This window comes from Coregonus clupeaformis, chromosome 7 (genome assembly GCF_020615455.1).
Source record: "Coregonus clupeaformis isolate EN_2021a chromosome 7, ASM2061545v1, whole genome shotgun sequence".
NCBI classification, from domain to species: domain Eukaryota; kingdom Metazoa; phylum Chordata; class Actinopteri; order Salmoniformes; family Salmonidae; genus Coregonus; species Coregonus clupeaformis.
This window is the reverse complement of record NC_059198.1, coordinates 43,100,064-43,112,913: the sequence shown is the minus strand read 5'-3', so window position 1 is coordinate 43,112,913 and position 12,850 is coordinate 43,100,064. Positions and strand designations below refer to the sequence as shown.

The 12,850-nt window shown below is 43.8% G+C and overlaps 1 protein-coding gene across 1 annotated transcript; it reads left to right on the top strand.

Moving 5' to 3' along the window:
• Positions 1–3,581: 3,581 nt before the first annotated feature.
• LOC121570458 (regulator of G protein signaling 9 binding protein) lies at positions 3,582–12,238 on the top strand. The gene is made up of 3 exons (XM_041881920.2): positions 3,582–4,034; positions 9,222–9,528; positions 9,921–12,238. Exons 1-3 carry the CDS (start codon positions 3,939–3,941, stop codon positions 10,292–10,294), a joined length of 777 nt encoding a protein of 258 aa, XP_041737854.1. The 5' UTR covers positions 3,582–3,938; the 3' UTR covers positions 10,295–12,238.
• The last annotated feature ends 612 nt before the right edge of the window (positions 12,239–12,850 follow it).

Genomic DNA, 12,850 nt, shown 5'->3' with positions numbered 1-12,850 from the left:
AGTGCCTGGATTAGGACCTGTGCCGCTTCCTGTGTAAGGCAGGGTCGTACTCTCCGAATGATGTAGAGCATGAACCTACAGGATCGGGTCACCGCCTTGATGTTAGCGGAGAACGACAGGATGTTGTCCAGGGTCACGCCAAGGCTCTTCGCACTCTGGGAGGAGGACACAACGGAGTTGTCAACCGTGATGGCGAGATCATGGAACGGGCAGTCCTTCCCCGGGAGGAAGAGCAGCTCCGTCTTGCCAAGGTTCAGCTTGAGGTGGTGATCCGTCATCCATACTGATATGTCTGCCAGACATGCAGAGATGCGATTCGCCACCTGGTTATCAGAAGGGGGAAAGGAGAAGATTAGTTGTGTGTCGTCTGCGTAGCAATGATATTAGAGGCCATGTGAGGATATGACAGAGCCAAGTGACTTGGTGTATAGCGAGAATAGGAGAGGGCCTAGAACTGAGCCCTGGGGGACACCAGTGGTGAGACAACGTGGTGCAGAGACAGTTTCTCGCCACGCCACTTGGTAGGAGCGACCGGTCAGGTAGGACGCAATCCAAGAGTGAGCCGCGCCGGAGATGCCCAGCTCGGAGAGGGTGGAGAGGAGGATCTGATGGTTCACAGTATCTAAGGCAGCAGACAGGTCTAGAAGGACAAGAGCAGAGGAGAGAGAGTTAGCTTTAACAGTGCGGAGAGCCTGTAGTTGTTGACATCAGGGATCGAGTGTTGGTTTTTTGAGAAGGGGTGCAACTCTCGCTCTCTTGAAGACGGAAGGGACATAGCCAGCGGTCAAGGATGAGTTGATCAGCGAGGTGAGGTAAGGGAGAAGGTCTCTGGAAATGGTCTGGAGAAGAGAGGAGGGGATAGGGTCAAGCGGGCAGGTTGTTGGGCGGCCGGCCATCACATGTCGCAAGATTTTATCTGGAGAGAGAGGGGAGAAAGAAGTCAAAGCATAGGGTAGGGCAGTGTGAGCAGGACCAGCAGTGTCATTTGACTTAACAAACGAGGATCGGATGTCGTCAACCTTCTTTTCAAAATGGTTGAAGAAGTCATCCACAGAGAGGGAGGGGGGAGGGGGAGGAGGATTCAGCAGGGAGGAGAAGGTGGCAAAGAGCTTCCTAGGGTTAGAGGCAGATGCTTGGAATTTAGAGTGGTAGAAAGTGGCCTTAGCAGCAGAAACAGATGAAGAAAATGTAGAGAGGAGGGAGTGAAAAGATGCCAGGTCCGCAGGGAGTCTAGTTTTCCTCCATTTCCGCTCGGCTACCCGGAGCCCTGTTCTGTGAGCTCGCAATGAGTCATCAAGCCACGGAGCTGGAGGGGAGGACCGAGCCGGCCGGGAGGATAGGGGACATAGAGAGTCAAAGGATGCAGAAAGGGGAGGAGAGGAGGGTTGAGGAGGCAGAATCAGGAGATTGGAGGGAGAAGGATTGAGCAGAGGGAAGAGATGATAGGATGGAAGAGGAGAGAGTAGCGGGAGAGAGAGAGCGAAGGTTGCGACGGCGCGTTACCATCTGAGTAGGGGCAGAGTGAGTAGTGTTGGAGGAGAGCGAGAGAGAAAAGGATACAAAGTAGTGGTCGGAGACATGGAGGGGAGTTGCAGTGAGATTAGTAGAAGAACAGCATCTAGTAAAGATGAGGTCAAGCGTATTGCCTGCCTTGTGAGTAGGGGGGGACGGTGAGAGGGTGAGGTCAAAAGAGGAGAGGAGTGGAAAGAAGGAGGCAGAGAGAAATGATTCAAAGGTAGACATAGGGAGGTTGAAGTCCCCCAGAACTGTGAGGGCTGAGCCATCCTCAGGAAAGGAACTTGTCAAGCTCATTGATGAACTCTCCAAGGGAACCTGGAGGGCGATAAATGACAAGGATGTTAAGCTTAAATGGGCTAGTGACTGTGACAGCATGGAATTCAAATGAGGAGATAGACAGATGGGTCAGGGGAAAAATAGAGAATGTCCACTTGGGAGAGATGAGGATTCCTGTGCCACCACCCCGCTGACCAGATGCTCTCGGGGTATGCGAGAACACATGGTCAGACGAGGAGAGAGCAGTAGGAGTAGCAGTGTTAATCACAAGGTCACCCTTCTTAATCACAAGGTCATTAGTTCTTTATACATCACACTTAACTTTAGAAGTAATGAATGTGTGTGGGTATGTGATGTGTTTTCTTTTTTTAAATCAATCTTTACAACAAAGTTATGTAAGGGCATTCATGGTTGATGCACTGTGAACCTCAAATGACATGGTAAAAGGCCTGGGTGGAAACAACCACAAAAGAAGCTGATTGGACAAAGGAGCCCTCTACTGCTCTCTATTCAAGTTCTAATCCACACTAAGTGCTTCTTCCACTTATTGCTCAGTCTTCTATTTGCTTATGAAGGAAACATCACGACTCAGGATATGACCCAGATGCAGACACAGGAGGCGGATAGTACAGTTCTCAGATCATTTATTATAAACACGGGGCAGGCAAAGGGCAGGTCGAGGACAGGCAGAGGTTCGTGATCAGGTCAGAATCAGGCAGGTCCGGGTCAGGGCAGGCAGAGGTTTGTAGTTAGGTCAGAGTCAGGCAGGTACAGGACAGCAGGCAGGATCAGGGGCAGGCAGAATGGTCAGAACCGGGAAAAAGAACTTGAGCAACAAGAAGACAGGAAAGCACGCTGGTAAGACCTGACAAGACGAATTGGCAACAGACAAACAGAGAACACAGGTATAAATACACAGGGGATAATGGGGAAGATGGGCGACACCTGGAGGGGGGTGGAGACAAGCACAAAGACAGGTGAAACAGATCAGGGTGTGACAAGAAAGATACTATTGTGCTAATGGATGAGTGTGTCAATAATACAAACAGTCAGTAATTTTCATGAGTAACCTCACAATGTTGACAACTGATTTACAACAACACACATACAACTCATGGACAGAAATCAATTTTCATGACCGGTATGTTTGTGTGAGGGTGAGGCGAGACTCTCTCCATTTAAAGTTAGACTTTATTGAATAATCATTTAAAACTTAAAGTAGGGTGACCTTTCAGTCGCAACATGTTATGCTTGGAACAGATTTCAGAAGTGTGAGAACATGGTGAACAAAATCATGGTACAGTTACTCTATTCACTGTATCACAGTATTAATGCAAAGTCACCAAAACACTTAACCCGCATTATTTGTGACAGTAAACTGTGTCTTCATATGTTGAAGGCATGATGGTGACCCCAAAGGCACAATTCAGAGCAATATCTGATCAAAACAGTCCACACTTGCCCTCACTGTACATTCATTCATAAATTAATCGAAAGAGGTACACAGCAGTACAGTACTTAGTAAAAAGGTTGTATCATGCTGCTGGAGAGGTAATGACAGCTGTAGACCACGTGTACCGTAGACAGTAGACCACTGCCAAGAGACACAAAAAAACTTTCCCCCTCCTCAACCTCCCCACCACCCATAAGTCAGTGAAAGGGATGTCTCTGAGGAGGGCACCCATGCATCTCCTGCACAATAGCATCATCGTGCCTTAGGGGGGTGGATAATGAGATTAGTCGCTGGGGCCAAGCCTGCATCAGTCCAAAGGGGTCAATCGCTGGATTATCACTGCTCTTGCTAAGGACTTAGACAACACTATCCCATACACAACATTTTGTAGTACTCGTTGACTTTTTCTACACCTGACTTTTATTTTGGGAGTGGGGGATTATTAGGTGGAAAGTAAGAGTGGAAGACCTCATGTTTGCCTTTTTTGACGTTGCAAAGTTTTGGAATAAGAATTATGGTGCATGACTTTGTAGCCTGCATGGCCATGGGATTCTGACTGTCCCGGGTGCAGAGTGTTGAATGAGGGGTCTGGCTGGGAAGTGAGTGCAGGGGTGACCGGCGGACCGAAGGACGGGTGGGCTTTGTGCTCGCCTGCTGTGACAGGGTCTGCAGCTCTTGACCAGCAGCCCTCATGCCACTCATCAACAACAAAGTGGGTGACGATGGCACTACCAGCTCACCAAAGACTCTGGAAGAGGGGAAGGCTCTTATCAACTCACTCATAAAGGTGAGATGCTCAGGTTGACAATCATGGTTTTGTCGAGTTATGGTTTTGTCTATACTTGTTCAAAGAATCTGTCCTCCATTCTTCTCACAAAGGGGTTAGTCAGTCCACTTATCTTCTGATTAAATGAGGATGATAGACTATACTTCTGGAAAAGTTAACGTGTAACAAAGCTTAGAGCATATACTATCATTTGAATGGTTTGTTCTGTTGTGCTCATATTTATTAAGATATCAAGATATCTTAGCCTACTATGTATATATAAATATTCAATATTTTATTGCAGATAGTTCTTAAATATGCAGAAATCTATTATCCTAAACTATGACCCTTACTGTATCTGCTTTAGGTGAATTTGTCGGAGGTGAAAATTAGATTCTAGTTCTGTTAAATTGAAATTGAAAGACTGAATATGCCAAATGATTTACTGTAATATTCCAAATAAACACTGAGCATATGGTAAACAATGCAAATATCAATTATGTGAGTATTCCATATTAGTCTGTAAATATATATTAAGGTATTAATGCAATCCGTGTATCACATAACACCCTGAGTTCACTGAGCACAGATTATTGTCAGCCTAACGTGGCTATGTTAAGAGCTGAAACCAGGCCAATGAGTTCTAAATACATTTTCCATCCATAGGGCATAGGACATCTTACCTTTTTCATAATACCTGAACATATTGCATTGTTAAACTAGATCATTTTTTCCAGAATGGTCTAATTTAAAGGATGAAATAAACATTAAATAATCTGCAAGTTTTCATTTGATCTATTTTACTATAAAAACAAGGAATCTTAGTTACTGATCCTCCCATGCACCACTTCCTTACAAAGCTGCTGTTATAGTAGACCTGGTAATGCACTGAACCATTAGGCCATTTCTTTTCAGTGAAAGTGCTTTTTTACCCAAAGGGTTTTTTATTGTCTTGGGCATAGTTAGTAGTAAGTGCCTGACATCCTTACACAAGAAGTACAAAAGGACAGCCAGCATGGCACTGGGACTACGAAATGATATCAACATATGTTCTCTTAAAAGGTCCAATGCAGGCATTTTATCTCAATATCAAATTATTTCTGGGTAAGAATGAAGTAACTTACTGTGATTGTTTTCAATTAAAATAGTCAAAAAGAAAAAAAAATTGCTTCTTAGCAAAGAGCAATATCTCAAGCAAGAATTTTGCTAGGACTGTCTGGGATTGTTATTGGCAGGGAGGTTTGGAACTCGCTTTCGTATTGGTCTACCTACTGGGCACACACTGGTTGAATCAACGTTGTTTCCACGTCATTTCAATGAAATAACGTTGAACCAACGTGGAATAGACGTTGAATTGACGTCTGTGTCCAGTGGGTGTTAACTAATTTACCGCATAGTGATGTCACCAGGGAAGGTTAAAAACTCCATCCCACCAAAACAGGCTGACATTTCAGGTGCACTTTCAAACAGCTCTTACACTAAAAGGGCATTATCATCATTTTCACAATTTCACAGTATTATTCCAACCTAATAGTGTGGAAATATACATAAAACACAGGGAAAATCAAGTTTCTGACTGCACTGGGCCTTTAAGTCAGTGCATTCGGAAATTATTCAGACCCCTTCCCTTTGTACACATTTTGTTACGTTACAGCCTTATTCTAAAATGGATTAAATAATACACACAATACCCCATAATGACCAAGCCAAAACAGGTTTTTAGATTTTTTTGCAAATGTATTAAAAATAAAGACCCTTTGCTATGAGACTCGAAATTGAGCTCAGCTCATTGATCATTACATTTTAGTCATTTAGCAGACGCTCTTATCCAGAGCGACTTACAGTTAGTGAGTAAATACACTTTTTTTTTTTTCATACTGGAATCAAACCCACAACCCTGGCGTTGCAAATGCCATGCTCTACCAACTGAGCTACATCCCTGCCGGCCATTCCCTCCCCTACCCTGGGCCAATTGTGCGCCGCCCCATGGGTCTCCCGGTCGCGGCCGGCTACGACAGAGCCTGGATTCAAACCAGGATCTCTAGTGGCACAGCTAGCACTGCGATGCAGTGCCTTAAGCCACTGTGCCACATCCTTGAGATGTTTCTACAACTTGATTGGAGTCCACCTGTGGTAAATTCAATTGATTGGACATGATAGGGAAAGGCAAACACCTGTCTATATAAGGTCCCACAGTTGACAGTGCATGTCAGAGCAAAAACCAAACCATGAGGTCGAAGGAATTGTCCGTAGAGCTCCGAGACAGGATTGTGTCGAGGCACAGATCTGGGGAAGGGTACCAAAAAATGTCTGCAGCATTGAAGGTCCCCAAGAACACAGTGGCCTCTGTCATTCTTAAATGGAAGAAGTTTGGAACCACCAAGACTCTTCTTAGAGCTGGCCACTTGGCCAAACAGAGCAATCGGGGGAGAAGGGCCTTGGTCAGGGAGCTGACCAAGAACCCGATGGTCACTCTAACAGAGCTCCAGAGTTCCTCTGTGGAGATGGGAAAACCTTCCAGAAGGTCAACCATCTCTGCAGCACTCCACCAATCAGGCTTTTATGGTAGAGTGGCCAGACGGAAGCCACTCCTCAGTAAAAGGCACATGACAGTCCGCTTGGAGTTTGCCAAAAGGCAAATAAAGGACTCTCAGACCATGAGAAACAAGATTCTCTGATCTGATGAAACCAAGATTGAACTCTTTGGCCTGAATGCCAAGCGTCATGTCTGGAGGAAACCTGGCACCATCCCTACAGTGAAGCATGGTGGTGGCAGCATCATGCTGTGGGGATGTTTTTCAGCGGCAGGGACTGGGAGACTAGTCAGGATCGAGGGAAAGATGGACGGAGCAAAGTACAGAGAGATCCTTGATGAAAACCTGCTCCAGAGCACTCAGGACCTCAGACTGGGGCGAAGGTTCAACTTCCAACAGGACAACGACCCTAAGCACACAGCCAAGACAACGCAGAAGTGGCTTCGGGACAAGTCTCTGAATGTCCTTGAGAGGCCCAGCCAGAGCCCGGACTTGAACCCGATCGAACATCTCTGGAGAGACCTGAAAATAGCTGTGCAGTGACGCTCCCCATCCAACCTGACAGAGCTTGAGAGGATCTGCAGAGAAGAATGGGAGAAACTCCCCAAATACAGGTGTGCCAAGCTTGTAGCGTCATACCCAAGAAGACTCGAGGCTGTAATCTCTGCCAAAGGTGCTTGAACAAAGTACTAAGTAAAGGGGCTGAATACTTATGTAAATAGGATATTTCCGTTGGTAATTTTTTATACATTTGCAAAAATATATAAAAACCTGTTTTTGCTTCGTCATCATGGGGTATTGTGTGTAGATTGATGAGGGGGGGAAAACGGTTTAATCAATTTTAGAATAAGGCTGTAACGTAACAAAATGTGGAAAAAGTCAAGGGTTCTGAATACTTTCCGAATGCACTGTAGCATATCATAATCAAAATGTCAAGATATTGATACTGATAATGAATAGGACTGTGAGTGATTGAAGAGTGGACATTGTGCCAGAAATGCACTGTGTGGTAGTAGGTTGACCTTTGCTGCACACCTGCAACTCTCCCATGCACTCACTGCCTGTAATATCTCCAATCCGGCTCTACCTTAAAGGTTCTTATGATGACTAGGCAAGCCCCTATACAAGGTCCTTAGGCTTATCCAAAAATAGATCTATGGCAATCAGATTATTAGTCATAGTTGTCATGTAAACCAATCTGTCAGGCTAAGCTCTGAAGGCCTATTAATAACCACTCCTGTGATTTGAATCAATGAAACTGTCATACTTTGTTGAAATTTGTCTAACCTAGTGTCGGGCTCAGAGCTAGTTAGGAGATTCTGATTTTCAGAGCAACATTAGGTTACTAATAATTACCTCAAAGAGTAGTTGTAACTTTCTAAGTACCATTGCACCCTAGCAGCCTTTGGTTATCACAAATAGTAGAGCCATTGCACCTCCTGATGGCCAAAAGGGAAATTACAATATTCATGCAAAGTAGCTTGGCCACTGCCTATATTATTTTAACAGGTTTGAATGAGAATAGTTGCTGAACCAATTATTGTTGTTTACATAGTCCTCTCAAATATGCCAAATTACTGGAACTTTGTGCCGAGGACCACAACAAATGAACAATCAAGTTCCAGGCATTTCTACTGGCCTTAAGGTGCTAATACAGCTCAGTAAAAAACCACAGACATGACAGTATACAGTCAAATTACTTAATGTGTTTAAAGCCACAGTTCAGAATGTGTGTTTTAACTCAATGGCAGCCCAGCCTCTAAAGCTGAAAAGGATGAGGTTGGAGAAATATATGTGGCATGGCCTCATCTATTAATTTCTGCTACATGCCTATGCAAATCTTAAACATCATGTTGGTCCGACAACGAACATACAACTTATGTGTGGCACAGTATTAGAATAAGGTGCTACGCTTTACTGGGCTGGCTACTTTTTTTAGTTGCAACCAGAGAAGATATACATACAGCTTGTTTCTGGTTCTAAACTGAAACCCTCGTCCATTTTTACACAATCCACCACTGTCTTTTGTAATTTCACCCACACCACAAACTGATGCAGTTTGTAAATACATACATTTAACCTAAGACCATATGCAGACCAGTGGTGTTTACAAAACACAGCACATTTTCCATGAAGGACTTGCAGTTCCATGGCTTGTCTCCTGACCTACAGACACAATGGAAACAAGTATTTTGACTATATTGTGTTTATATCCTTGACGACAGATTTTGGTATATGTATCTGTTGCCGGGTGTAACATTTTAATGTATTTTAAATTGTCAAATCTAATCAGCAGATCTAAGCAAAGACAATAATTCATCCCCATTGTGGCTCTCCGCCTCCTACAGTCCTACAATTGTTTCTAGTACACATAATCTATTTTCACAGATCTAGATGTTACAATACAAATACTGTATATTGTGTCTAATCAGTCAACCCTTTTCACACTACTGAGTCTTGGGTGATCTGTACTGCACTCACTGGCCTGGTTACACATCCACCATAGTTTCTGGAACAATGATGATAAGATGAGATATGTAAAAATAAAATATCCAATGTCAGCACAGTGCGATTGGGACTGGCACAATAGTATGAAAATGATATTACAGTATGCAATGTTTCGTTTTTACTTGAGTGACCTGTAAATCATTTTTGTTCCCCTCATGTCCAACAGGTGGTGGCATGTTACCACCACCTCGCCTCGTGTGTGGGTGGGTGCACGGACAGCTTGCACCTGCGCGATGAGCTGCGGCTAACACGGGAGAAGGCCCAGAAGTTAGCGGTGGCCAGCCGTCACCACCTCACGGCACGGCTACGAGATAAGACACTTCCCCAGGAGGAGAGACAGGAGATGGAACTGCTCTGGGTGGCCTTTACCTCCAGCCTGGAACTCCTCCATGCAGACATGTGCAAAGTCTTCAACATGGGTTCCAACTTCTCCCTGGTCAATAACAACACCTTAGTGCAGACTGGCATACAAGGTTAGCAAGTGCCACAGTCAGATGGGCAGTGATTCGTATTGTTTTCCACACAAACCAATTCTAAACTGCAGTTAATAAAAACCCACCGGCCGCTGACTCTTTAGCTCTATAGCAGGGGTATTCAAATCTTACCCTACGAGGTCCGAAGTACTGCTGGTTTTTGGTTCTACCTGATCATTAATTGCACCCACCTATTGTCCCAGGTCTAAATCAGTCCCTGATTAGAGAGGAAGAATGAAAAAAATTCAGTAGAACTGGCTTTGAGGTCCATATTTGAATTAGTCTACATCCATATAGTCTACATCCTAGTCTGGGCATCCACAAGCTGTGGTAACCTTATTATCATTCATGGCTAGCTCTTCTTCTCACATGTCTCTTCTCCCACTTTCCAGGGGAAACCAGCGAGGTGGCAGCACGGGCCCTCAGCCTGGCAGACCTGACCCGCGCCGAGGACCAGGTTCCCGCCAACCTAGAGGATCTGGAGCAGAGCCAGCTGGAGGAGGAGATTGCCCATGTGGACATCATGCTGGAGGACATGGAGGAGAAGGTCAACGTCCTGCGCTGGATGGTGGAGGCCCGCGGGCCCCAGTACGCCGACCCGGCCAGCACGGACAGCGCCTCATTGGGCCTCTTCTCCACGGACGAGGAGGCAGGTCCCCAAAGCCAGCAGTGTTGCGAGCGCAGCCAGGTTTTCATGGTGCTGGTGCTGTGTGGTGTGGCAGTGGTGATGGTCGTGCTGTCCGTCTGCGTGGTCTATCTCTCATGAGGAGGCTTGTCACCAGTGGATTTCACCCAGGTTTCGTTGAGCCGCTAAAAGCAGTAGGACCTTATGTTGCCATAAATTCCATCCTCATGTCAATTGATATCAGAACAAATGGTTGTTGGAAGAAACTGGTGTTGTTGAAATGTCAGGGTACTTTACGTATTTCTTTATTTGAATAAGAGCCACATTTAGAATGAATACACTCCAGGTTACGTAGTTTGATGCTCCCATTTCTGTTAGAAAGTCAATATCAAACACATTCAAAAAGAGTTAGATGCCCTGTGCAATATAGTTTAGCTAATGTTATATATGTATTTTAGTGGAATGAAATCGAACAATTTATGCTCTTTACTAATGTATGCTGACTACTGTATGTGATAGTAAGGTTAATTCATTTTTATTGAAATGCATTGGACATAATCTGTTTATACAACTTGACAGTGGTTGACAAAGCACACCCACCACATTTAGGTTCATCTTGTAATTGACGCTGAAGGTGTTTGTGCTGCCAGATTACAATGAAGATCTTTGCATGTGAATGCAATGTGTGCGAGCATATCAGTTTGCTGACCTCTTGTGAATATTACATTCTAATGAAGAATTTCATGTGAATATTCTCAATATTGTGGCATCCATGTCACTTCAACCAAAGGTAAGCTTACTGCATCACTGACATTGTGTCCAGGCTTTGGCAATACAGTAATTATTGCAGGAATATGTATTCTATCACTTGTGTAGTTTTCTGTTTATATTCTGTCTTCAGAGTCCTCCCTAACCCAAATACCAGAAACCTGACCCGGGTCTGGAACGGGTTCCACATTAAATCAAATGGAAGAAGTGTTTCTGTGTCCCCAGCTTCAGATTCAGGCTAGCAGTCATGCCAGCAATGCAAGCAAACATGGAGACTTTTCTACTCAAGGCATATGAAAATTACAAACATTGTAAGTGACATACAGTAGCTGAGAATGTGTTGCCTAAACACAGTGGACGTCTGTGCACAATTTCATATATTACCAAGGATACACAGGGCCGGACTACCACATTTGGGGCCCCAGGGCACTGACTAGATTTTTAGTGTTGAAAATGTTTTCAGTTTTATAGCTAATGCTATTGTAGACATTTTGTCATGAGGCTAAGAGAAAATGTTGCTGTTTTAAAGCTAATTTCCTGCTATTCTACACATTTTGCCAAGAGACTGAGAGGGCATTTTGCAGTTTATAAGCTAATTTCCTGCAATTCTACACATTTTGCTATCATATGCTATCTGGGGGGCCCTGATCTCCAGGGTGTCCCCAACCTCCAAAAATAAAAGATAATGGGTTGGTGGCCCCCTGGAGGTCAGGGGCCCCGGGGGACGCGCCCTGCGTGCCTGTTCGGTAATCTGGCCCTGAGGATACAGGTCAAGGCATTAACTAATGTCTCTTAATTCCATATTCCAAAAGTAAAACCAAAGGTTTGTGTAGCTGCTGTATTATATGATAATATGCTAAATCTGTCAACACCCAAGCTGTGGTGTAAAAACTGTGAATACCATATTATATTTCATTAACAGAGCATTACAACTTTTGATTAACTGCAAAGTTTCAGATAATTCCTTACAATACAATTAACTTTGCCAGCTTGTATCATACCAAAGGATTTATCAAATGGATTTATTCAAATATGGTATGGAAGTAGTATTCTAATAGCTGATGTAATAAATAATACGTCAGTGTTTATTCATACCCATCAACTGTTATTAGTATTAGGGATGAATAATTCATACATTTTCTGTGGCAATTATAGCTCAACATTACTTTCCTATCAGTTTCCTCAGTCTTTGGTTGATCACACGTGCATTGTGCACTGACTAGACTACTGACCCTTTAGGGAAATTAGACATTAAAGAGATGCAGCATACTGTAAATACTGTGTACAACAACATGGTCAAATCTACTCAAAGACCACTCTGCAATAGTATTTTTTAATAAAAATCCAAAGAAAATGCAAATACCATTTATTGACTGTTGACTCAAGAACAACTTTTTTCATCCTGATCATTTGTTATCATTCTGCTTTGGTCATCAATCCCTGAGAGAAGAAAAGTCAGGTGGTCTACTCTGAGGAGCTGCTGGTGATCCTGTACCAATATTTCCAGTCCCGCTGTAAATTAAACATGCCTTTTAAGGCTTAATGAAGCATTTATAAACCCTATATGGCCTGCTTCAGAAATCATACATAAGGCACCGCTCATTCTTGTCAGTCCCACCACACCTCAAAATATTGATTTTTATATTGGTAAAGTAAGAATGTGCAACATCCATATGCATTTACTTCACATACAGAAATACACATATTAATTTGAACAAATACAGGAAAAAATGTCAAGTGCATCAGGACTATCTATTACAGTAGTAAGAAAATATAGTAAACTGTCGCTTTAAAGTCAAACTGACAACCCTAGTTATGTTATGGAGTCAAATTGGTTACATCAGATCATGGGAGCTCAGGGAAGTGAAGTCTCACTACAGCAGAAAGGAAGAGGAAGAGAGAGACCCAACTCCCTCCAGCAGGTGGCGA